This window comes from Emys orbicularis, chromosome 1 (genome assembly GCF_028017835.1).
Source record: "Emys orbicularis isolate rEmyOrb1 chromosome 1, rEmyOrb1.hap1, whole genome shotgun sequence".
NCBI classification, from domain to species: domain Eukaryota; kingdom Metazoa; phylum Chordata; order Testudines; family Emydidae; genus Emys; species Emys orbicularis.
Window position 1 is genome coordinate 51,834,623 of NC_088683.1, and position 27,500 is coordinate 51,862,122.

Genomic DNA, 27,500 nt, shown 5'->3' on the forward strand with positions numbered 1-27,500 from the left:
CAGATCATTTATGAATATGTTGAACAGCACTAGTCCCACTACGGATCCCTGGCGGACCCTGCTATTTATCTCTCTCCTTTCTGAAAACTGACCATTTATTCCTATCCTTTGTTCCCTATCTCTTAACTAGTTACTGGTAAATGAGAGGACCTCCCCGCTTATCCTATGATTACTTACTTTGCTTAAGAGCCTTGGGTGAGGGACCCTGTCAAAGGCTTTCAGAAAAAGTCCAAGTACACTATTTCCACTGGATCACCCTTGTCCACGTGTGTTGACCTCCTCAAAGAATATTAATAGATTGGTGAGGCATGATTTCCCTTCACAAAACTGTGTTGACTCTTCCCCCAACAAGTTGTGTTCATCTATGTGTCTGATAATTTTGGTCTTTACTATAATTTCAACCAATTTGCATGGTACTGAAGTAAGGCTTACTGGTCTGTAATTGCCAAGATAGCCTCTGGAGCCATTTTTAATAATTGGTGTCACATTAGCTATCCTCTAGTCATCTGATACAGAAGCTGATTTAAGTGATAGGTTACATACCGCAGTTAGTAGTTCTACAATTTCATATTTGAGTTCCTTCTGAACTCTTGGGTGAATATCATCTAGGGTGACCAGATGTCCCGATTTTATAGGGACAGTCCCGATTTTTGAGTCTTTTTCTTATATAGGCTCCTATTACCCCCCACCCCCATCCCGATTTTTCACATTTGCTGTCTGGTCACCCAAATATCATCTGGTCCTCGTGACTTATTACAGTTTAATTTATTAATTTGTTGCAAAATTTCCTCTACTGACACCTCAGTCTGGGACAAATCACTTCCTCAGATTTGTCACCCCAAAATAATGGCTCAGGTGTGGGAATATCCCTCACAACCTCTGCAGTGAAGGCCAATGAAAAGAATTCATTTAGCTTCTCCACCATGGCCTTGTCTTCCTTCTGTGCTAAAGCATCTTGATTGTCCAGTGACCCCACTGATTGTTCGGCAGGCTTTCTGGATTAGTAATATAAGATCTAATAAGAATTACAAGTTTCTAATACATAACTAATATAAAATATTGAATAAATAGTGTACTGTCGGAAGAAAATTACATTCTCCAGGGGGAGTTGTGTTTGAAAACTGATGTCATGATGTGGTTCTAAGTTTTTAATTTTTGTGCTATTAATAGTTTTTATGAACCTACATAGAGGTAAATTCATATATATGCACAACTATTTGCAAAGCAAAGAAAAAAAGATCCCATTAGGAATAGTTTTTGCATTTAGATAGATAGATAGATAGATATAGAATATGCCTGAGTAAAACATTAAATTGGTAAAACAAAATTATTGTACCCAGTGTTTTACAAGAATCACCATTCTGATGCTGTCCATTCTGGATATTGCCACCGTGGTATGCTTACTATTTGCCTTTGAATTAAAGAAGAGTAGCTTTAGATTCCATTACTATTAATGGCAGACTATAAAAATGAAATACTAATAGAAGTACATACATTTAAATAAACACAAAAAGTTAAACAAGAAAATACATTTGATGAACCAAATTATTGTTGGCATTGTAAGCACAAAAGTTGAGTTTGATCCAAATATTATGAAGATTCATAATTTATAAAAGGAAACAGTGTCAATCTGAGATCATTATTAAAGTTTCTCACAGGGGGGTAGGTAGTACAGCATAAGTACAACATATAAAGCCAATATTTGCTAACAGCTATCACACAGGACTTTCTGATACTTACAATGGGAATTAATGGCAGTACGTGATAGGGACCTTTTAATTATGACTGTTACAAAATAATACAGAACCACTATAACAACAGCACATACCATTTGATAACCCCTGCAAAACTTAAGTCCAACATGATGAATTAAGAACTGAGTTCCATCCTGGACTCTTAGGGCTTGATTTTGCAATGCACTAACCATGTCTATGAGGCGATGAACACACTCATCTCCCACAGTCTTAAGAGGCATTGGGGGCACCCAGTAGCTAGTACCGCACAGCTCTTAATTTATTTAGATTTCTGGATTAAATCACATCGTTAATGCTATGTAAATATAGCTTTTAGGATCCAATTCATCAAGGTACTTAAGCACATGCCTAACTTTTAGTACATGAATAGTCCCATTGATTTTATTTGGGACTGAATTCGGGTCTTAATTCCTACATTTTTAAAGATGTTGAAGAAAAAACATTTGAAAAGGTCTGATGTGAGCTATGAATAGACCAAAACATATTTAGGGCGTTTACTGTCTGTCTTGAAAACCCATTATTGACCTACAACACCACCACCAAAGTATTAACACACCGTATGGACTTCTTGTACACATGCAGGCAAAAAGGCAGAGTATGTGCATAACTTTCATCTGCTGTATCAAGGAGGGCAACTTGTCTGGGGGAATTCATCACTGTGCAAGAATGGAATTAGTCATGTCTGCCCTGAAGCCATTCATAGAGCTTCTGTGAGGAAGGCAGGGCATAGCTTTATACTAAACTCTTGGGTGTCCTGATGATGCCCCACCAAGCCAGCTGCATCTTATTTAACATCTATGTTGCCTGGTGGAGCAAGAATTACAGGTGGCATGTGCCACTACAACCACCTTCGAAGTGGGCTTTCTGCCACATGGGACACTTACATCTCAGGTTTCTAGACTGAATAAGAGTGTTTTATTTTCCCTTTGAGCATTATGGTTCATCATGTGCACAGAGATTTAAGTGCCTTTTTAAGAAGTATCATTTTGACTTGGTATTTTTTTTTAAGTTACAGGAATCGAATAGTAATTTTTTAATTTTGTATTCTGCATGTCAAGTTTCAGAGTGGAACAGAGTGATAAACACCTACAAATAGAGGTTTATACTAGAAAAATCAACAAAACCTATTAATACTGATATAATGCCATCCTAAGCTTGCAGCTTTCTCTGGGTGCTGTCCTGCTGCCCTTTATGGCACTCCATTGTTGGGAATGCAGACATTGCACAGCTAAAAAGAAATGTACAAAGCAGAAGTGAACTTTAAAAATGCACATGTACTTCATAACATATTATAATTCTTCCTCTTCTTCTACCTTTTGGATACTATTAAATGTTCTTTTGTAGCTTGGACAATTTCATGAATATCTGATGTACTACATTATGAGGTAATGGATGGCTCATGGATTGAGAATGGGAGATAGAAACATTCATTTTAAATTGCTAATTATACAATGGCCCAGAACAATAGTGAATGAAACTATTATAACCAGATCATGGTTCTGTGGCTTGTATGAAATGTTTTGGTGGTCTTTGCTTATTTCTCATTAGTTAAAAGCACAGATCATAGCAACCATTACCATAATTGACACCCTTGCTGGCAGTCAAAGCAGAAAGAACAAGAAATGCATAAGTCATGGAGACTAACTCCCCTCTCAACCCTAGAAGATGTCCTCTAGGGTCTGGGCTGAAGCATGCTGATGCGTGTGTGTGTGTGTGTGTGTGTGTGCTGCAAAACATACATTTCCATACCTGTGTTTTATCATTTTTGAGACTGAACAGACAATAGCAATCCACAGTGCTATTAATCTAACACCTTTCCTACAAACTGAATTCACAAATTTTTCTCACCATTAAAATCCAAAACAAAATTTACCAATTTACTAAGATTTGAACATCAGCTACTGATTGCCCTATAGTTATTTATCTTGAGGGTTTTCATTGCAAACATTACAGATCCAAAATAAATGCTTATTGCATGAAGCAAAAAGTATAATGTTATTTTGTATTCTGAATCTGGTATGAAAACATATTATTTTGTTCACAGCATATATAGCCACTGTGGTACAGAATAGGAACATGCTGTGAAAGTATTCACAATGGAAAGTGTATTCACACAAATTGTTACCAGATTGTTGAAATATGAACTCTGAAGAAGGCTTTGATCCCACAGCACGTCAAAGACTCCTATCATGCCATTAATAACCGTGTTACTGAAACCAGGCCTAACAACATTTCATAGTTTATTGATTTCTTACACCTGGCTGCATGTTATTTCACCAAGAACTTATTTCAAGTGAGATTATTATTATTGTTTTAAAGATATAAATAAGTGAACAGATAAATATCAGCTATTCCCACAGGTCGTCTGCCTAGAAATGGATGAATCCACTGTTAGAACAGCAAAATTGACTTGAATCTCAATCTTTTCTCAGAACCCAAGCTTTTTAGAAGATTCATTTTTGTTGAGAAGAGTCATTCCAATGGCTTGAACTAGTAACCTGCTTATCTCAGCACACTGCCATCTTTCTCTCATAATTCTCAGAATACAGAGCTTCCTCCATCTCTTTGACCAACCTCGGTCTCCCACTTCCCTGTATGGAACCACTACAGAGACCTTAAACTCTCTTCTCTATATGCCTTCAGATATACTGAAAAGTGCACCTCCTCTTGTGGATCAGTGCACCCCTTCTTGTGCATCATAGGGTGCTACAACTTTCAACTCTTAGAGTCTCTAATATTTATCACATCCTGGGGGACAGGACATTGAGGAATTACCATGATTCATTATATTACACTGCAGTAATAACTAGGGCCCAGCAGACCAGTAGTGGTAGCCAACACCTGCAAAGGATGCTTGAAGATTGTTGAGGGCATATGGAAGAGGGAAGAACTGGCAGCTGAGGGGCTGGTGTGTGTGTGTGTGTGTGTGTGTGTGTGTGTGTGTGTGTGTGTGTGTGTGTGTGTGTGTGTGTGTGTGTGTGTGTGTGTGTGTTAGGTGACTATTTAGGTAAGGGATCATATGAAGTAGCTTCTTAAAGTTCAGAGACCAACCAAATTTATATTTTGTGTGCGAACTGAACCTGTCCCTCGAGGTTTGTCGAAGATTAGACTGGTCCTGCCTTGGTAACACCTGTTCAAATGTCTGATACAATAATGAAAAGCAGTGGCATCAGAACATACGGTCCATTCAACTTTTAAACACTAGTACATGTGCGCTGTTGCTGACAAGAAAACAACCAGATTCTATAACCGTGTACATGAATTCTTAATTAAATGTAGTTGAAGATGGTGTTAACGAAGAGAAAAGATACTTGATCCAATATTCTCAATTATGGATAGCATGTTTTCTACGGAGGTTTCAAGTCAAATCAGTTTTAATGTAAGGGGATACTCCATTCAGCACAATAGCACGTGGAGAAGCAGGCCAATAAAGAACAAGTAGTTACAGTAAACTAGGTGCAGATCATGTTAATGGAAACTGAAGTGCTCACTCCAGGCTATAAATAGAAAATATTACTTGCTTTGAAAAAAAGAGTAAGTCAGAGCCCTTTTCTAACACTCTAGCTATGTATTAATATATCCCAAACCATTGTAGTAACTGAGCACTTCCTAAGTATCAAAAAATTGAATTAACAACAACCATTTCTGTCTTCTTCTTCCTTCCCAGCTTGCAGAAGAAATCATTTGCTTTGCATTTAATTCTGGAAGTAGTGAGTGCTATAGCCTTTCTATAATTCTCAGTGGAATAAGCTCCATAGTTTAGGTCTGGTTCCTGTGAAAGTTCTCCCGCCTGCGCCCAAACGCTTCATTGGTCTGGCGGAACAATATTGTAGAAAGTGTTGTGGGATGTCACGGAGTGGCAAGCAGTCTCCCAGTAGGCCAAGTGCATGGAGACCACAGAATACGGGAACGAAGACCTTGAATTTGTCCCTGTATTCAATGGTCAGCAGCAATGCAGAGAATGGAGCACTGGGATGATGTGTTCACAGGGACTTGTGTAGCCAAGCAGATGTCCTGCATCATTTCATACAAGCTGAAGATTTGTGTGTATGTGTGTGCACGTGTGTGTTACTATTCCTAGATCTAAGTTGCAATAATCAAGTTTGGAGGTCACCATTTTTTTATCACCTTGGATATTTAGGCATCTGACTACTCCAAAAGTTTAGATTTAATCTGAATGCAGATGACCTGGATGGCGGGGGATGTTCTAGTAGGGGCAAGTCCTTCTTACCAGCATCACCTCAATCTTGCTTGGGTTCAGATTTAGCCAGTTGCTCTTCATCCAAAAGCTGACTTCAACAAGGCATTCAGAGAACTGGGAGATGGTACTGTTTATCATTTGATATAAATGAGATGTAGAATTGGGCATCATTTGTGTACTGCTGGCTCACCAATTCTCCCAGTGGCTTCATACTATAAGTCAAATAAAATGAGGAAGAATAGTATCAACTTTGTGGGATTCTGCAGATAAGAGCTGAGAGAAAAACCTGAGTCATTTCAAGGAGATTCCATTCATCTCTGCAGCTTCTTGGAGGAAGGACAGGAGTATTTGTCATTTGGGCACAAGCTAAATTAACAAGAACTAGCCCCTCTCTCAAATTCTCTCTTGTCTGTTCACCAGAAAAGACCTGAGGAAGAGCTCTGTGTAGCTTGAAAGTTTGTCTCTCACCAACAAAAGTTGGTCCAATAAAATATATTACCTCACCCATCTTGTCTCTCACCAGAAAAGAGACTAATAATGATCCAGGTGGAGATTCATGCCATCCAAAACACCTGATTACATTTAAGGACAACCACACCCAGTTAGGATTTGAGCCCTGTGATGCTCTTGTGGCTTTAGCTGACTGCTTTTGGGGAAAGGGTCTAGAGGTTTCCAGAATCTAGCTCCTACAAGCTTCTCCCAAATGCTGTTTTCCCCCATGTGGAGGAAGGCAAAGAAAGTTGCTGGGCCTGGTACTCCAGCTGGAACCTGCTGGGTCTGGAAGGCCTGACATACCCTCTATAGCCTTGGCTGTAGTGCTTTGTGTAGTCTAATTAAAATATTTCAAATGCAGTTCAAATAAAAATGGTTGAGGACATGTTTCCAGAATATGCCTAAAATATTATAGCATATGTGCCAACTGCTAATGTTGCTGGAGCTACACAGCCAAATCACAATAGTATTAGAGAACTAAATACGAGAATACAAAAACATAAAATAAGAGCCACTGGATTCATCTGTCAGTAACAAAAAATGAAAATGAAATTGAAATCAGGCACAAAGTCTCCATTATCATATACTTCTCCTATACACACTCTCTCTCACAAGACTATAACTCCACATGAAAATCTGGGTTAAACTGGAGGCCAAGTTGTAGATATGCATAGTTTAATAGGGAAACTTTTTGAAATAAAGCCAAAGTTTTAAGAGGATATTTTCTGTTAAAGTAATACTGCAGAAACAAGTTAGAGGATATGTAGCATGAAGAACCCCTAAACAACCTTAACCCTGCCCCCACCCAAAATTATGAGCCAGTGTGACCCAAAATTATGAGCCAGCCTTATGCCTGTACCTTACATCTTCTACACAATCATATGAGCCACATACTTCCAATGAACTGTATCATAATAGATGTATTTCTGCATTGTAACACCCACCACTGCATATTTACTATCTTGAACATTTGGGACTATCCTCCAATTTACTCTCAATTGACAAGACAGCATAGAGTTCCTTAACTCTGTATTTCCACACTTTGTTGTTTGTTGACTATTTTCATTTTTACCTTAACCAAAAAAGTCTTGACTTTCCAATAATTTGTTTGTTTACCTCAAATATTTTAATAAGATGTCATCCTTTTAATCTATTGACACATAAAGTAGTACAGCCTTCCCTTCAGTTTAACTAAGCTTTTTGTGCCTGAGAATCTCCTTAGATTCTTCTAGGGAGTCGTTTATTTCCCACCAAGTATACAACCTAGATTACAGATGTGTTTATTAGCATATTTCTGTCTCTTTCATGCTAGACCTGCACCAGCATTTCTTCAAAACTACATGGATTTCTTAGGCCTTCAACTTGCCAGGATCAGCTCCAGGTCCACAAAGCGACCCTATATATTTTATAATAATCTTTCTATCCAACTGGTTCAGGTTTAGAATGTAAGAAGTATGCATGCCTTAGTGAGCCTATGGAGACAAAGCCTGGGTCTCCTATGCATCCATGCCTCCTAAATACTTTATATTGTCCCTGGATGGTTTATCAACTTTGTATGAAAAGGTATAGTAATTTATTAATTTTTCTTATTATGAGGCACAGGATGGTTGTGTGTATGTGGTTATTGTGGTGTTTGTCCATATGTGGGGGAAGGGAAGGAAGCATGCTAAATATTATGTGAGCAAAAAATTAATAGTTTTGTAATGGCATTTGGGAAGCTCACAGAATCTACAAATCTCCTTTTTTCCTTGAACAGCATGAATCCCCTCCCCTGCTCCTCTCCCCCCACCCATAGACAGATCAAAGTACCATTACTGCTAAGGAAAATGCTGCCATGTAAAAATTTTGTTACCTGCCTCATGCAGGAAAGGGATGAAGATTCTGTAGCCACTGGCTTCCCCTCACACAGAGTGAGGTGAAGTATGTGTGAAGATTTTACCGCTCACTACCTGCCTCCACTATGCAAGGATCTGAATTATATCATCACATTCTCCTGTGGGATAAAGGTTGAAGATGCCACCATTGGAGAAGCATGGGTCCTTAATGGAGGCTTTTCTCAGTGGGCTTCCCATACTGCTTTTTCTGAAGAATCCCCATTGTTCTGGGATGAAATGAGCAAGAGCAATCTCTCCTTCCCCCAAGCGTGGTTTGGAGGAATTCCCTGAAGTCTCCTGGGCATTCAGAAATTCCTTTCAGTGACATTTCACCCCCCACCCCCACCCATTCAATTATACAAGGGGGGAGTGGCATTGGTGCAGGGCTTGAGGGAGAGGTAATAGTTTCTCCTGCTGGCACAGCGCCCGAAGTGAAGAGCAGATATTTGAGGGGAGTGCACATGGAATGATGATTCCAATGATGCCTGTCCCCTTTAGTGCCACATTAGGGAGTGGAAGCAGGCTGAGGAGAAAAGGTAGGAGAAGATACTGACTGCTACTAGCAGATAATTGAGATAGGATCGCTATCTGTTGTTTGTGGTTTGTCAAGCAGGAGAACAGTGGGCGAGGGATGAGTTTATATATTTTGATGACTATCTTTGCACACAACAACAGGATTAGAGACTTGCTTTCCTTTTTACATAGAAAATTAAGTCTCTACCAGACATTTGGTTAATTTTTAATATCCACCAAGGCCCAAACGATCATTCTGATATTCATATTTCACCAACCTTCACAGTATCTTCCAAATTTTGTATCTCCAATCTTGAAAACTGCAAAGCCAGCGCTCTTCAAACCAAACTGGAAGTTTCTAGTCGTCACTACTTTTAAAATTAGTTGTGACCAAAAAAAGTCAAATAGACCCCTCTGGAAAGAATTAGAAAGCCCACCATTATCAATCAAAAATGACTGGTCATTTACATAAGGCTTCTCGCCAGCTAACCGCCATAAAAAAATAGGTGAATGGATTGAGTCCCTCTCTATTATCCACAGAGCATCCAGACCCTGAGTTAGTATCCAAACTTTCATCATTCCTGGAATTTGGCTTTATTGGTAACTCAAAAACAATAACACAATGTAAAATTCAAGTCTTCCTCCTTGAGCTTGCCTGGCTCTAGGGTTTCACTTCAGAACATGTCTAGTTACTCTGTTTCCAGAGAGCCACTCCTACCTCCCTTATATCCTGGGAAGAATGAATGAGCAGCATATACCACAGAAAATCAGCAAAATTTCAGCGGCCTTATGCAGTGTTCTAATACCGAATGTCACTGTGGCTAAACAGAAGAGTGCCACTACTTTGCTACAAGGTAGTTTTGCATCTAGATTTGGCAAATGGAAGGATTAGGTTAAAGCCCAGACCCCGGAGCAACTAGCTAGATGTGAAATTCTAGCATGACTGCAGGCAGGAAAAGCTAGTATGTGTGCTAATGTATCTGTTGGGTGGTGGGGGGAGAGGGTGGATATTGATAGACAGTGCTTGCCATTCACTGAACATTTAAGCTGAAGTGACCACAATGTAGAATATCATTTTAATGAAATAAATATGACACAAGCAATATAAAGGGTGCCCAAATGGAGCAAAAGATGACCAAGAAGGCAGCTTAATACTAGAAATCCCAAGAGAAAGAAATAGAAAGGAATTACAATTTTATCTTTATCCTCTATATCTTTAGGAAAATAAATTACTGTTCAATAGATAGCAGGGAATATTCAGATATTGTGCTTCTAGAGGCTAAACCTTTACAAAATTACTTACAAACCCACTGGATAACAGGCATTCCCAAATATTCCTGCCATGACAGAGAACATATTTTCCAATTTGTGTTATGTAGATAAAAAGCTTCCATACTTACAGTCTAACTAATTTAACAGGCTGAACAAGTGACCTGAAATATTAAATGGTCATATTAAAAGATTCCAAGTCTTGGAGAAGTCCTTTCTTTTTCTGGAACAAGAGATCTTAATAAAATGGAATGGTGAAAAAGGAGACTGTGGGCTACCACAATAAAATGTAGATGGAAACTAGGAGGGTTCAGGGGAGATCTGAAGAAAAGAAAATCAAAGAAATGAAGATAAATTCTTAAGAGTGGAATCCTGGCTCCACTGAAGTCAGTGGCAAAACCCCTTTTGACTTCAGGCCAGGAAACCTACAAGAGAGTTAATGGTTTGCTAGAGTACCTGGGAATAAAGAGAGCAACCAAGGAGGATAAGGATATTGTACAGAAACTAAACTAACTTAATTACAATAGACTTCATGAAAGAAAGCGAGGAGGTTGGGGTAGATAGCAAATCCAGATATTTTTTTTCATTTTTTTAATGTTTTATATTCCTTTAAAAATGCTCTATGGGTAATTCTGGAAACTACAGGTCAGTAAGTTTTATATTGCTACCAAATAAAATATTTGAAATAATAACTATACAACATCTAGATGAGCAGGATATGACAGGGACAGACTAGAATTGTTTCTTTAAAGAATAATTCTGTTTCTCCCATTAGAATTATTTAAGCGAGCAAACAAAAAGGTGGGTAAAGGAGAACCGGTAAATATTTATTTAGACCTTCAATAAGCCTTTGATAATAGCTGCTGAGGAGGAACTTTAAGTAAACTAAGGAGTTCTAGGGTAAGAAATAAAGTTATGTCACTGATGAAAACAGTTAAGTGATAGAAACAAGGACCAGGAATAAAATGGTAATTTCTCAGCATGGAACGAGGTTAAACAGTGAGGCTACCTTAAGGATCTGTATGTAATTGGTGCTTAGAATATACTTATTAATGGGGTAAAGAAGTAAATAGAGAGGTAACAACACTAGCAGATAACTGATGTTTATTTACAGTCTAATTTATACAGGATTGTGAAGAACTTTAGAAAAACCTAATAGAGCTAGGTATTTCACAACATAATGGCAGATGAAATTTAATGTAAATAAATGAAAGAAAAAATTATATTTATTTATATATGTTGATAGGTTTACTATTTAATGCAACCATTCCAGAAAAGAGATGTATGTATTATTGTGGACACCTCAGTGAAAATCTCTGCTTGAGATGCAGTAGAGATTAAAAATAAAAAACACATCATGTTAGAGTTAAGAAAGGGATATAAGACTGAAAATATTACATTGCTTGTACATAAATTGATGGTATGCCATCATCTTGACTACTCTCTTCAGCTGTGGTTAACCCATTTTAAAAGTTATATAGCAGAAACTAGAAAGAGATAACAAAAATGATTAAGGACACGGTAAATACATCCATATGGGGAAATATTAAATACACCAGTGCTACTTTGTTTGGGGTTAATCTTGCTGCAACTGAAGTCAATGGCAGAAGAGCAGGGCCTGAGAGAGGAGACAAATAAGAGGCGGCATGACAGAGTAATGTAAAATAAAGCAACGTGCAGAAAAAGTCAAATGAACAAACTTATTTATCCTTTCTCACAATATAAAGACATCCAATTTAATACAGCATTTTGCATGATCCCTCTGTCACTACAATCACCTCACTATTAATTCCTTCTCATAATACAAAGGTACACACCCAATGTAAAAGAGAACTTTAAAAATTCATCTGTAACCTGTGGAGCTCACTGCCACAATATATTATTGAGGCAAATAACTTAGTAGAATTAAAAAGCGTACATGAATTCTAAGAATGTGATCTGTCACTACACTAGAGTAAAAATTTGTAAGGGATATCAATGCTCATCTCTTATTTTACCTATCTTAAAAGAGCATTGACTAAATAGCTACATGCTATTTAGGTTTGTAGACTAGACACCGTAGGCCAGATGTTCTGTTACTCCCAGCACCTGTGTGTAGCCCTGTATTTTGAGGCCATCATGTGGCCTGCCCACAATTCACGTAAGCTAAACTAGGCTCAGGGAGGCTCTAACATACAATCATCCCTTCGGAATTGTTCTGGCAGCCAAGAGTAGCCAGAGCCGAGCATACTCTGGCTTTGCCCCGCCATCCCCTGAGATACTCATCAGGGAACCCCCTAATGCCCAGGGGGACTCCACCAACAATATTGCTCCTTCACACCATGGGGCAGTATAAATAGGCCGCAACAGAATCCAGAATTTGACCCTTTAGCTCCTGAGTTCCAGCAAATCCCAATATGGAAAATTTCAAAATAAGTTATGTTGGACACTCTGTCCTACATGCTTTGCGTCTGCCATCCACTCTGTGTATCAAACACAGATCTCTGCTTCTGTTCTTGCCTATTGCTTAGCTATAATATGTTTAATAATATTATTAACAACAATAACAAGAGGAGGAAAATAGCATAACTGGTAGCACAGTTACTTATTGTGAGCAGGGACTAGAAGCTGTTGGCAAACTGGATTTCATGTTAGAGACTTTTAAAATATGTTTATGTAGCTGTAGATACGAAGGACTTCAGGCCTAGCAGAAGAAGTGAGTTTTGAGAAGTGATCTGAACAAGGAAGGTCGTCACTTGGCACGCAAAACCTGTTTAAGCATACAGGGCCACAAGGAAGAAGGGGTGAAGACAGAGTGGAGAAACAAATTCAGAGAGTGGTTGGACACAGTGTTTGGGCAGAAGAAAAGGAGTAGGCGGGGAGTAGCAGGGCATAAAATTAGAGATAAGTGTGGAAGCAGTTGCGCAGAGCCTTGAAGTTTAGGGATAGCAGCTTAAGCTTAAAGCAATGGGATCTAGGACACAGCCCTGAGGAGCCCAACAAAGAGTGTGTGAAGGGAGAACTCTCACTTGAGAGAGACTGGAGGGAAAAAAACAAAATCTCCCAAGCACAGGAAAGAGAAGTTGTTTACAAAAAGCAAGGATCAACTGTAATGAAAAGAATAGAGAGAGAGCAAAGAGGAGGAGAGGCCTTTGGATTTGGTGAGGTGCAAGTCATTGATCTTAGAGCAGTTCAAGTTTAATAGAGGGATCAGTACCTGGATTATATCTTGAATGAAACATTACTGTACAATACACTGTACATTATAGCATTATGGTTTGTAAATATCTGCCTGAGTTTGAAAAAACAAAATGTACATTCTAAATTGTATTTATTGCAACTCAAATACTCTGGCACAAAACTGTGTCCACCCCTTTGAAGATTTGGGCTGTATTAATAAATGTACAAATGTAATAACAGGACATTACCTAAATATTATCATGGGTTCTTGTTTCAATATATTTCTTTGTTATCAGTAACCCATTTTACTGCAAATAAAGTAACCAAAAGGGCCAGTCCAACAAGCACAGGTAAGTGTGTCAAGAACCTCAATAAACAACTTGATTACTATTCTAAATATGTTTGTTGCTTTTGTTTACAGGCAGTGGCATAAATAAAATACAACTTTTATATACACTGTCTTTCATACAAGCTGCACTCTGCACCCCAGGATGTTTTTCAGAGTTAAATAATAAAATAATTATTTAATTTTTCATTTTCGCTGAGGCAGGGAGTGACTTTTTGTTCTTTCGTGGGGGGGGGGGGGGGGAGGGGGCAGGCTTCCATGGGCGTGCAGGCCTCTGGGGGGTCGGGGCTGGCTTGGGGGGCAGGAGGGAACCACCCCCCAGCACTCACCGGCCGGCTGGAGCTGATCAAAGCCGCAGCGCCCCCTCGCACAGCGGCGGGAAGAAGGTTAGACATTTAGCCGGCGCCGGGTGAGCATCCCAGACATTTTGGGCACCGCTTTTTGGCGCCCTCAAATCTGGGCGCCCTAGGCGGCTGCCTAGTTTGCCTAATGGATGCACCGGCCCTGGATGGGGTTTAACTTTATTTCTAAATGTCAGGCAGATAAAAGTGTACAGTGCAGGTAATTCCATAATCATTGACATATTCCTGTCCCACTCTTATATACATAGCTTAACCCGTTTCATGTTCACCTCAACTAAGCCCCCAACTCGTGGTGGGGAAAGTGAAGCCCCTCTCGCCCCCGCCCCCCGGCCTCATCTTGGCCAATCTGGTGGTGAGGGGAAAAAAATCTTCCCAGTTCCAGAAAAGAATGACGAGCATAATGCTCACAGCTGATCATGGCAAAACCTGGTAGTCACCTCTCTCTTCCTGTCACCTGAGAGGGATGGGTGAGCATACACACTATGACCTGGTCTGAAGCAGCTGCAACAAGTAACCCTCTGGCTAGCTAACCCTTAAAGGGGCCACACACCTTCTCCTACAAGCCAAACAATGGCTACCACCACTTAATGTATGGTGAGGTTATTCTATGAGGCATAGGCCGATAGGCTGTTTTAGACAAGAGATCTGCAGAGGAGAAGCCTCTGATATCAGTGGTAGCAAGATTGTGTGGATGCATCAAGACACTGGGGTTAGGTGATCAGAGAAAAGAATGGAAGTACACAGAGATAATGTCCCTGGAATAGGGCACAGCAGGTCCATACAGAGTCAAATGAGCTTAAATCGATACTGGATCCTAAAATGGAGAGACAGTCAAGTTACTTGTGGATGAGGTGATGACCACATGATTTGGGAAAAGTTCTGCACATGCTAAACACATCACAGAGAACAGGCATTTGAGAAGGACATAGATAACGCAGTTGCAATAGTAAATAGGACCCAAAAAAAAGCATGAGCAAGGATTTCAGCAGAGGTGTCTGAAGATGCCAAAGTTACAGAGTGTGAAGATATAATGGAATATAATGAAAAATATGGAGAGAGAAGAATTTGAGAAGAACCGAGTTTGGGAATGTTCCTATTTCCCGAGAGAAAGACTTTTGTTTTTGAAATATCCCAAAGGGTAATTTTGGGCAATTGCTCTTCTACCTTGAGTGTTCTCTCATATAGGGAATTGATGGGATCTATTCTGTTACTCCTTCTGTTCAAAGTGTATTTGAGACTGCTGGACAGGTACGTGAGAGGACATGTGATACTATATATAAAACATGGGCTCTAACTCTCCATCAAATCTGTACTGGTCTGGCATAGTGGAATGAGTGACCCAGTGCCTATGTGTGGAGCTGGACAAAGGCTACTGTCTTTGGTACAAAACAACAAAGAGTTTAATAATGTTGATTGGTGGAAGCAGTCAAAAAAGCTGAAGTATATTGTCTTTGCAGCCCAAACTGAGGGAGCACACCAGGCATTTGCATTACATATTTGTAATCCACATGTTGCTTTAAATCATGGGATGCTCCTGGAAGCCAAGAGCACTTTTTTCCATCTTCACCTTGAAGTAAGGTTGTAAATTCTCCTTTTGGATACAGACTTGACAACAGTTATCCATGCTTTTGTCAATTTGAGATTGGATTACTTTAATATGCTCTGCATGTATGGGATTGCATATCGAGACTAGGTTGTTCTATAAACTTATTAAAGAATTAAAATTGTGCATGAAAGTTTACAGCTTTTTATAATTCGTGAAGTGCCTAGAGTTTGACATGTGCTAAAAATTGAAACAATATATTTATCCTTCTAATGTACGACGGCCTAGATTTTCAGCTGGACCTCAGTCTGTGTTGGGGGGTGAAAATGTGCACCCGTATTAACTGTTAGTATAAATATTAGCAATTAGATGGCCAACAACCTACCAGTGAGATGGCTTACATGTGCACAAACATGTAGTGAGCTGTGTAACATAAATACTTGGATCTGCAATTCAGTGATGGAATAAAAATGCAGAGGCAAATTTTTGCACTCACAGTATTGCACCTAGAAAAAGAGTAGCCACTTTTAAGAATATGGGCCTATAACATTAAAGTTACTCCAACAATAAAGCCCAACATCAAAGGTTGATGGAACCAAAATTGTTTATGCAGTCTTAGTATTGTGAGTAAAGCATCCTTACTAGCAAAATTACTGCTTGAGTTGTAGAGCTCTTGTAAAAGATAGGCAACTCCCATGTTCTAAATTTATGAAAAATGATAAAACTGCACTGCAGAGGAGTCTGTATGTGCATATTTAGACATATATATGTTAAGCATATACTATACATAGTAAACTTAAAAGATAGCACATTCCTATATAGAACCATTTAGTGAAAAACATGAAAACCTTGCCCAAATGCTGAGAATTCACAGCAGAAGTGGCAAAAAGTTTTCAGCAAAGCATCTATTTCGCTGAAAAGACCTAAAGACCCTGCAAAAACCCCCACAGTTTCCTACACATTTCCACAACAGCATGCTATGGGGATCTGACACTCTTCTGTTTAAGGCAGCTGAAGCGACTATATTTCTGGAGTGATCTTTTAGTCAAGAGAAAGCAGAATGAATTGTATATGTGCAACAACTGGGGCTGGAGTAATGTAAAAAAGAAATAGCAACTGCTGATCCTGGGTAAGACATATACAATTTAAACAACTAAATAAGAAAGTCAAAGGGCTGGAATAATTGTAAAGTACAAGAGCATGAGTCTAGAAAGATCAGAAAATTGATGAGCAGGGTAGTAGCATGTGAGAGGGTGAAATGAAATATAAAGTAAAACAATATAAAAATGGTAAGTAGAAGAATATAAAATTATAGGGAAACATTACAGGTAATTAACAATATCAAGGTAGAGCAGAGAAATATTTTAATAATCAAAATTTGATTATCATTTACTGTTTCCAGTGGTGTTCACGTGTTACACACTGCACAAACTTTACGAAGGCAAAGTGACTGCTCCAAAGATAGCTTATTGTAACGTGATCCAAAACATCAGCAAAAGTAGTAGACTTAAATGGTATGAACACAGTAAGATGGAACATTGCACTCACTCGATTTGCCTGACACTTTCAAATGCTTGGCAGTGGGAGACAGAACCACTACAATTTCAAATGCTCACAGACAGATCCTGTATTTGAATATGATGAGATAAAAGGTCAACCACAAACTTTAAGATTCTATGAATTCTTTAGGCGGTACTCTTTCAATTTCAAACTAAGATCAACTATAAAGGGAAAAAAATACAATAGTCTATTGTCATAAAGTGTATTTGCCCATTATTTTCCAACCCTTTACTAGGCTAATGGATAAGAATATGAAATGAAATTTTCAACAGGCATTAATATATTATGTTATTAGGCGAAACAGTTCTGATGAGTAGGATCTGAGATCTGCACTGCCTATACCTTCATCGGCTCAATTACATGTTTCTCACCTATTTAATAAAGCTTGACATATCTCTATTAATTGAAGCATTTCCATAGTTTATTTCCTTATATTCTATATCAAGTTTCATACAGTGAATGAGAGACTTGCATCAGAGAGGTCTCCTGAAACAGAGCAAGCCTCCAAAGTAAATGGAAATGGATCATCAGATGGGACAATGTAATGATAAAAAAAAATGGAAAGACGGGGGATTGGAATATTATGAAGTTAAAGAAACAAGGGAATGAAAGTGATTGAAACTGGAATGATAGGTAACCTACTGTAAGTGGTGTGAAAGCATAACAGTAGGGGACTGGAATAATCAGATATGGGAACGACCTAACAATGGAATGCTTTCAAACTGAAGCACCTCAAAAGTGAAATGATCTTAGAGAAGAATAATCACATTTGCCTCTGGGAATAAAATTTAAAGGTTAAAAAAAAGTTTGAAAAACTAAAACTTTGAGGATTATGCAGATGGAACTGCAAAAAGAAAAGATCCATTCTGGCTAAAAGTGGGAAAAGTAAAAGGGGTAGGGTGAGAATTGATGGTAGAATACAAAGGGGAAAGGTTGACTGAAACCGTGCATAGCTGAAACTCCTCTTCTTTCATAGGGCAGAACTGGAGGAGGCAGAAAGCTTACTGTATTGGGGAATACTCATATTTCTAATTTAACTCAGCTTCAATCCTTATTCTCTTCCATTACAGCAAATTTTCTTCCTCTTTCCTCACAGGATCCAAACATAACCTTCCCAGAAAAGAGATATAAAATGATTTGGGTGTATGCAAGTGTGTGCAAATAATTTAAATCTTAAAATGAAATAGGTACTAGAATAACGTTAAATGGGAATGATAGTGTACTGGACTGCCTATATGAATACACTTTTAAAGAACACCTAACTTTTGTTTTCTACTTGCTATTTTAAGATCAATGAGTGATTCAAATGCTAGAAAATCCTACTGATATTAAGCCCATTAGCTCCAAGAGTCTGGATTTGCTCTTAAGAAGTAGACTATTTTCATAAGTGAATTCAGACTGTTAATTCAATGGGATTGTTATCGTCATTAGAATTTACACTCTCATCATGCTTTAATGGAAGGGTGGGAGAGGAAGTGATGACAACTCCCTCCCACAAAACCCCAAATAGTAGGATACTTACTTCCCCTTCCTCATTTGTCAACTTTCCGCCTTACTCAACTGGCAGCAGTGGGAACTGTAGGAATGGCATAACCGCTCATTATCCCCTATTCAGGACTGCATTTTTTTTCTTCAGTCTTTCAATTTTTCATAGAAACCTGGTAACTAATTTGTTTTTCTAAAACTGCTATGGACAACTTTACAACTTGATATTTTCCTTCTGCTCTCAAATCTACACAGTTAAATGGAATGTCATTTGATATTCAATGTCATTGGCCAACATAAGTACACATGGCCAACAGATATACAAAGTTTTCTGGCATTGGCCTTGGCTACACTGGCGCTGTACAGCGCTGCAACTTGCTTCACTCAGGGGTGTGAAAACGCCCCCCCCCCCCCGAGCGCAGCGAGTACAGCGCTGTACAGCGCCAGTGTAATCGGAGCCTGCAGCGCTGCACACTCCCTCGCAGCGCTGCAAGCTACTCCCCTCGGAGAGGTGGAGTACATACAGCGCTGCGAGAGCTCTCTCGCAGCGCTGGCGGCGCGACTACACTCGCGCTTCACAGCGCTGTCGCGGCAGCGCTGTGCAGTCCCGAGTGTAACCAAGGCCATTAACTCACAGTGAACCATGCCAGTATACGGATACATAAAGTCACAGAGGTGTGGCCAACCAACCCAATGGAAAGACACAAGAACAGGCAGAGACCTGAGTTCGATTTCCAACTGCATTCTCATGCTCCTTGCTAGGCACTATTAAACAGGCAACACTAACTCTCATGGAGGTAGAGGCAGTAAGAGCATGAAGTTGGTTCAATAAAGATCCCTCTGATCAATTAAGGAGCTGTGTTCACTGGCTCCAAAGGGACTTTCAAGCCCATCCAAATTTAAATAGGAGGATGTTGGCCATGTTATAAAGGATGTAGTGTCAAGTTAGGTGGAAATTGAGGATCTTGAGGGCTCTGACAATGATGTATTAGACCTCACCTTCTAAGAGCAAACGAAGGTACAAATGTTTCCACACTAATATTGAGATCAGAGGGAATACAGAATATGCTGTGCTGTCAGCTCTCACAATTTCACCATAGCTCTTGCAATAAGTGGCATTTGTCTAAAAAGCGCCAACTCCTGAGTCTGTTTTTTTCATGAGAATCTCAACATTCATTAAAAATAAGAAAAGCTTGGAACTGAGACTCAAGTATAACCCTAAAGGCTCAAAAACCAAAGACAAATAAAAGAATCGGATGAGTATTAAGATAATCTCATTAATTTTTGGAAGTGTGGGGTTGACAATACTAAATCTGCAAACAATTAAATAATGAAAAGAATTAAACATGTATGTATTACATTATTTTGTTGTCTAGTCTGTGTGTTAGTTGATTCAAAATGATCCATGTTACTTTATCTTCTGGCAAATCATAAATGCTGGAGGAAAATAATACCAATAAAATTATATTTGCACAAAAATCTGCTTTACTAATATGAAAACATTGCTGTGGTGGCTAGGTACATGACTTCTTCATGCTTCATAATCCACCTGAGGCATGAAAAGTAGCTACAGTGCCTGGTTATTGCATGTCCTGTCCATTGTTACTACTTGCCTCACATATTATAAAAAGTTTTAAAGATAACAGATTCCCTGAAATCCAACTAGTTTTAATTCCAGTTATTTTGGGGTTTTATTGCACCTTAGCATATATACACACATGGTCTGAATCTCTTCACACTTATATTAGCGAGAATCAGGAACAGACTTCAGAAAAGTGAATATTTGTGTGAAACATTTCACACAGCTGTAGTTCTGAGGCCCTGATGAGTGGATTCCATTGAAGCCGGTGGTGATCTGGGTGGGCACAGCTGTCCACCCATGTGGGATCAGGGCCACAGAGTGAAATCGTCACCCACGGAATTCAATGGGAATTTTGCCAGTGACTTCAAGGGGGTTAGGGTTGGACCCTCAGTCTTTTCTGCTATGCAGTATAGTGATCATGTGTCATATGCCAACAATTGTTTTTTAAATTGTGTTTAATAAAGTTGTGGCTAAATACCTCTTCTAACTAAGTAGACTGGTCTGTTGAGTTTATCTGTCCTCCCACAGTGGCAATGGCAATATGTTTACAAATGTGAATTTTCTTTAACCATGATAAGAAAACATTGCAGAGTTATGGCAGTTTTTTTGTATTTAAAAATCAATACAGACTCAGAATAATAGCAAAGCTGGTGTTCTTTATATCAATATATTGGTCCATTTACAGAGGCTTTCAAAAACTTTAGGGGTACTTACTTTATATGTAATTGTTATACACATAACTACCTATTAGTTTAGCTCCTGTTAAAAAAAGTGGTAACTTCCTCTGCCCATTTTTTCCCACTTCTATGCTTTTCTCCTTGAATAAATATTATAAAACATATTTTTCTACAAACACATAAAATACATACACTACCACAGCAGATATTCCTGAACACAGGATATCAGTAAGTATCATAAACAGTACATCCAACAAATACATACAACTCATGGATGCTTTTATATCTATGTGATAAACGATAGAGCTACATGATACATATATCTATCAAAAACCCTTGACCACCTCATGTGCTCTCTGCCCTCTAATCCACATCCTCCAGGCCTTAATCTAAAATTCAAACTGTTGAGCAATTCCAAAAAGGTGTAATTCTTTTCTAAATAAATCAGCCACAGAAATATTTACTCTTCCCCCCTCCTCACCCACAAATTAAGCTAGCTCAAGGCCCAAGACAAGCAGAATTCAGTCCTGAGTCAGTGTCGGCTTTTTAATACGTAAAAATGTCAAAAATGTAAAGTCTGTTACCTTGCATCCCTGCAAATCTGACACTTGTTCATCATCGGCCTACAACCAGAGTAATTTCACATTTGGGAAGAGAAGGAAGAAACAATCCTTTGGCATATTGATTTAGATAAAAAAGTAATTATTGAACGCATTAGAGGTGTTTGGAATGCTAAAACAGCACACAGATATCCACACTGAGTATTATCAAAATATTTTATAGTATATAAAAGATTTATGGTAAGGTGGCACTGTTCACATGTAGTCCATTGGAGATTGGGTTTGAAGCTAAATTGTTCTAGAGATTGGATCCAATGCTGTTGAAATCTGGTAAGCTGTTGTCAGGAGATATTGGTCCCAACTAGTGGAAATCTTGCAGATCAGATCAGCTGCTTTCAAGGGATTTACATAATCTTTTACTGGACCACAATGAGAAACTATGATGGTCATGTATCAAAACATTTCAGTTAGCTCAGGTAACTAAACATCCTTACCTCAGAATTTGCCATGTTTCAGATATTCTCTATGCTTAGGAAGCATAAGGAATTCTGCAAATACCGAAATTATATCGTCTTATTCTCTAAGGCAAAATTGGAAAGTGTGACCTTCTAGTTTGGGATCTACTCAAAATCAAAGTTGAAGGAGCAAGTTCAGATCAAAAGATCTGAATAATTTCTCCGTTCCCTAATACTGCGCACATAAGTAATTACAAACTGCAAAGAGTGCATTTGTTTGCCAATATATGCATACCCAAAGCACGCAAATATTGGCTGATGAACACACACCTGGCACTGTTTTATTGTGTTTATAAGATGGTTAATTTGGGCTATTAAAACAATTAATATGAATCTACAAAAACAAAGAGCTCAACTATAGTATATTTATTTGATACAACTACAGGATATAACACAAACATATTTATAGTTGCAAATAATTGGATACTCTTGGCAGTAAGATAGCAATTTCTATTTTCTCTAGTATCCAGCATTTTCCAATTAAAACACTAGCAAGCTGTATCAAATAAGCTGCGTATGAAGTGTGAGTTTTTAAATTTCCTTTAGTTTCCTCTCCTTCTCTTCTTTCAATCTCTTAATTCTTTCTTGTCTCTCCTGGATGTCTTGTCCTCCCCACTCTCTGTCCCCTGATTCTCTTAACTAATGCCTGCCCACGCTGCATCAACAGGAAGCATTGTTAATTGGATCAGCAGGGATGAAAGACAGTGCCTGGAAGGTGTGTGTGTGTGTGGGGGGGGAGAGATGGGCAAGAGCATGTGCTTGGTAAGGCAGAAGAAGGTCCCTTCTCCAAAGGTGGGCCCGCCTCCCATTGGATGGGCTGGAAGGACCAGCTGGGCTGACTGGCTCTTTTTCTCTCCTCCCCCTTGTCTATTTAAATTCTTCCTGGGCTTTTTGAGTATCTCATTAGTCCCATTAACTGCTGCCAAATAACTTTGTCCAGTGACGCCAGAAGAAAGGAGACACGTGGAGTTGCAGGTGCGACAATGCTAATTGCTGGTGCCCCCAGTAGCCAGTGTTCAATGTGGATAAAGACTAAACGACCAGCTCCCAGAAGTACATGGCACCTGGGATTTTGCTGGTAGACCCTTGTTCCTAAAGGAGAAAGGGAGACCTGAAGTCTGTGTGGACTGGTTATATGGACTGGTTATTGGTTAAATGGTGGGAGCCCTGTAAAACTGGACCCAGTTAAATGCCTTGTATATGGGTAGGGGTGGGCATATAGCACTCCTCCCCAGTATTAAATTACTAAAGTTGGGACCTGTTGCTTAAATCCATCCCTGTATCTGTTCATTCACCTGCATGCCCTGAACAATAGGCAGACGCAGACTTTCAAAAGAGTCACTGTGGATAGTCCTGATGCAACCAAATTCTTCAGAACTCAAGATTTGATCCTCTTATCTCTATTTGAAAAAATTAATGCATTTTGAGCAATTAATAACTCAAAAAAATTGTTTCTTTTTTGACTTTTTTTGCTTCAAACTGTAGCTACAGTATGCATTATTTTTGCCATGACCATGTCTATACAAAACACTCATATCCATACAACCATAGATATGCACAGATACATGCAGACTGTACGCAACATCTGCCAAACGGTTACAAACCAACTCTAATAGCAAGTGTCATTCTCTTCTGTAAAATAGCTGTTTTTAACACACATGATCTAACTCTTGTTTGCTCTTTAAAGTTTTATTGTCTTGGCATTTTATACAAGAAGAGAGCATTAGCATACTCAGGAGAACTGCTAAAAGTAAAAGGCCTCAAGCTACCTACTGCATGGTTGATAGCATAAAGCATGGGATATAAAAACTTTTGTCTGATTGCTCACTTTACTTGTTTTAGAGTAGTGTTACTCTCAAGAGCATATATTCACATTCTTCTTCTTTTAGTTTTATTACTTCTTTTGTATTATTTAATACATTTAAAGACACTTCTAAAAGACAAATTTATCCATTTTGAAACAGTATTGGTTTGGAACCTGATAAAACACATTAACGTTCACAGTGTTTTTTTCCCCTCTCAAAGGTGATGCAGTAAATGTGTAACAAAGTAATTAGATACATAGTAAATAAACATTTCTACATGATTATATGTAGATATCTATATCTATATATCTATCAAAACAAAACCAAACAACCCCACCCCAGCAAATCTTTAATCTGTTAAAGGTCAAATAATATAGTAGAAGAAAAACAGAGCTTAGTCTAAATTACTAATATAGCTAAACAGCACTATATTAGAGATTAAAACAAACATAAAAATGTGAAAGAGAAAGCAATGAAAAAAGGCAAATCAGGTCAGCTATTTTAAATACAAGAAGAACTGAGAACATAACTGTACATATTCCAGTATACATTTAAAAAAATCATCCTATGGTGAATTTAAATCTAAGTCTATTTAGATATCATATTCCTAATTATTATATAAATAACCTGGGAAACCATACCTTCAAGGTACATGTTTTACTATTTAGTAAACAAAAATTGCTACATTTGACACCACTGATTAAGGCCAGGCATTTCTAAAGCTTCATACTCATTTCTGAAATCCACAATACATCAATTTTTAATACTTCCACTCTCTCAGCTCCATTAAAAAGATGGTAGGGGAAAGATTTTAGAGTAATTAATGATATAGTTAGCTGCTAAATATTAATAGGAATCGTAGTCTTGCATAAAATATAACATATAAACCTTGCCAATACAGACGCACCAGTAATTAAAGTTGAATATGTAATTACACTGATTTATAAGACAGGCAAAAAGTTGCACTTTACTAGCTTCTATGTAAACTGTAGGTAACAGTTAAACTTTGCATTTTACGGTTTATATAAATGGGCAATATCTCCACTACAGTTCATAAATGGTTTAGAGACTTGTAGTGAAAATTACAACTAATTCCAACATGAAGATTCTTACTGTACCTTAGAGCCAGAACTGTGACAATGACCACACACATACAGATACAGCTTCCCATAGAATCCAATATTATATGCTTGGTAGTGAGGAAAAAATGGTACTGAATAATATTTATACAGAGGGGCCCTATACATGTATACATGGCACCTATACAGCAAATAGGCTTCCTATGAACAAATGAGTCTCAGGAGCCATTTTAATGTTTAGTTTTCAAGTGTACAGTTTTAGCTTTTACTTACCTGTGCTTCAAAGTGCTTTTTCAGTAACTTGGAGTTTCAAAGAAATGCATAATTTTTTTTCTAAAAACTCTGCTAACCACTCACTTACATGTGAGGCTGAGGAGAGCAGCCCGGACTGCTATTTCCATTACTGTCAATGTGATCCAGTGAACCATTGAGATCTTCATGGACTGCCTGCAGTAAGCCACTGGATGCGTTATTTATCAATCCTGGGTTACTAAGCAAAGGTAAACTACTCTCTGCCAGTGCAGCCTAGCAAAATAAATAAGATATAGAATTCTTAGCCCATTTATCTACAAAACAGTTTTCATATGTATATACACGTGTACACAAATGCACACAGAGCTGCATTTTGTACAGTGCAAACAATGATCAGAAGTTTTTGTACCGTTCACAATTATTTTCACACGTTGGTTACAATGGTATCTACATTACCGGTTTACTATTTGTGTTAAATGTGTTGAACTATCAGATATGCTATGGCATGCACAGTGCATTCTGTCTTCAAACTATTTCTAACTTTGAATTACACTAACCCTTGTACTCTTCCACACGATGCACGGTTCCTTTGTAATGTAGGCAGCTGCTATACTTCTAAAAATGACCAGAACTTAACTCAAAATAAAAAAGTCCTGACATTTGCCTCTTATGCATAAAAATTATATATTATAATTAAATTTTAAAGTTTTTGCCATGAGCACCATGTTCCCCAACACTATGATGTGAAATCATTTATGACAGCTTGGATAAATATTAATGCATATCCACATGCTTTTGCAAAAGCTTCTATCAATCTAACATTTGCAGCAAAACTGAGTGTTCCAGATTTTGCCACAGGGTGTCCTTCTTGCTTCTTCACATCAAAAGTAGCATGAATTAGAACAGTACTTCTTGCAGTGCTAGGTAATACAACTTACTTGGATGATACACCCAACTATTAAGAATGACCACAATGCCCATATAAACATAAATGCGGATAGTTCTACTCCTAATATAACAGCAAAGAAAGTATGTCCCACATAAGAACATAATGAATACGTGAAAGGAAAGAATAATTTAGGATTTTTACCTGCAAGCTTGCATTAAGAGCTGCTCCGTAGCCTAAGCTGGTGGGTATGTTTTTCACTAATGTTGGGCTTCTGAAAATAAATGATTTTTCAAAGTTTAAAGAAAGGCAGGGATGCTGGGTGGCTCAGTGGGTTAATGCATTGGATTTTCAGCTCAGAAGAGCAGGGTTTCAAAATGACAAATGAAATGAGGTGTGTGTGTGGGGGGGGGATTCAGTCTATTAGACCACAGTGATTTATTTATATCACAAACCCAAACTATTCACTATAATTTGACCCACATGGAACTCTGCTCAAGAGAGAAGGCCAGTAGTGAAACATGAGGGTTTATTCTGATCTGGACTGAGATACTCTGGCATAGGTGGCTAGTGAAGTTTGCATAGTCTGGCCTCAACTACACCTGGCTTTCGACAATTATTTGAGTTTTACACTTTCAGGGAGCCAAAAAAGTTTACAACACTGACACGATATTACTTTTTAAAAATTATTACATAAAATTACTTTAGGATGCCAGAGAATAATAAATTAACTATTTGTTTTCAGAACACTATGAATTAAAAATGAATAAACAACATCATAATGGATTGACTTATTTCTAGAATATATACCTAGCATATACTTAAATACTCTAGAAATATTATATGCTATGATGTCTAGAGTTCTATTTCCAATAAATTTAAAGGTCGAGGATAAACTGCCACCGGCTTGCTGAGGTCAGTTTGGTGGCTGTTTACAAACAGATGTGTGGTTAAAATGTAATGCTTTCCTGCAAAGAAAAAATGTTTAGCTTTTCTCTATACACCTTTGGCATTCTGAATGGTTTTATCAAAACTAATTATGCACTCTAAAAGGAATAAAAAGCATCTACAGCTCCAGTCATACTGACATGGGATTAATCTGAAAGTAGGGCAATATGCACGCAAAAGGTCCTTCTGTGAAGGCTTCTCATGAATACTACCCTCAGCAAGAAGGTATTTTTGAGGTCACTAGGGTAGGGTATGATACCTGTATGCCAAAATGACTTTAAACGACTCCCTACTTTGGTCAAAGGTTTACAGTAAAATTAAGCTCGTATAAAGCGCTAACACATGGGCAACATATGTACGTATTACTATTTTTTAATATATGGTAGAAGGACTTATGATTGATGAAATTAAAATGATAAACATATGGAAAAATATACTTAGAAACACAACTATGATAGCAGTAAACTTTGTGGGATACTCAGGAAGGTAAAGAATATGAGGAAAATATCAATTAAGAAATGAAATAAATGTAGCTCATTGATGAAAGAGTATCAGCATAGCTACTAACTTGCTACATATTCTCCATATAACAGATCACTTTGTCAGGTTGTAGTACAAACAGGATTCACTTGGGCTAC

At 38.2% G+C, this 27,500-nt stretch overlaps 1 protein-coding gene across 21 annotated transcripts in view; it reads right to left on the reverse strand.

Moving 5' to 3' along the window:
* Positions 1–27,500, reverse strand: part of FOXP2 (forkhead box P2) — a 242,446-nt gene that overhangs the window by 4,719 nt on the left and 210,227 nt on the right. For 20 of the 21 annotated variants that reach the window (XM_065407900.1, XM_065407882.1, XM_065407858.1 and 17 more), the window contains 2 exons: positions 26,119–26,188; positions 25,138–25,301 (listed from right to left, as the gene is read on the reverse strand). In XM_065407900.1, coding sequence (XP_065263972.1) covers positions 25,138–25,301; positions 26,119–26,188 — 234 coding nt within the window. Of the gene's footprint in view, positions 1–25,137; positions 25,302–26,118; positions 26,233–27,500 lie in introns of all 21 variants that reach the window. The other variant, XM_065407867.1, reaches the window with a different exon arrangement.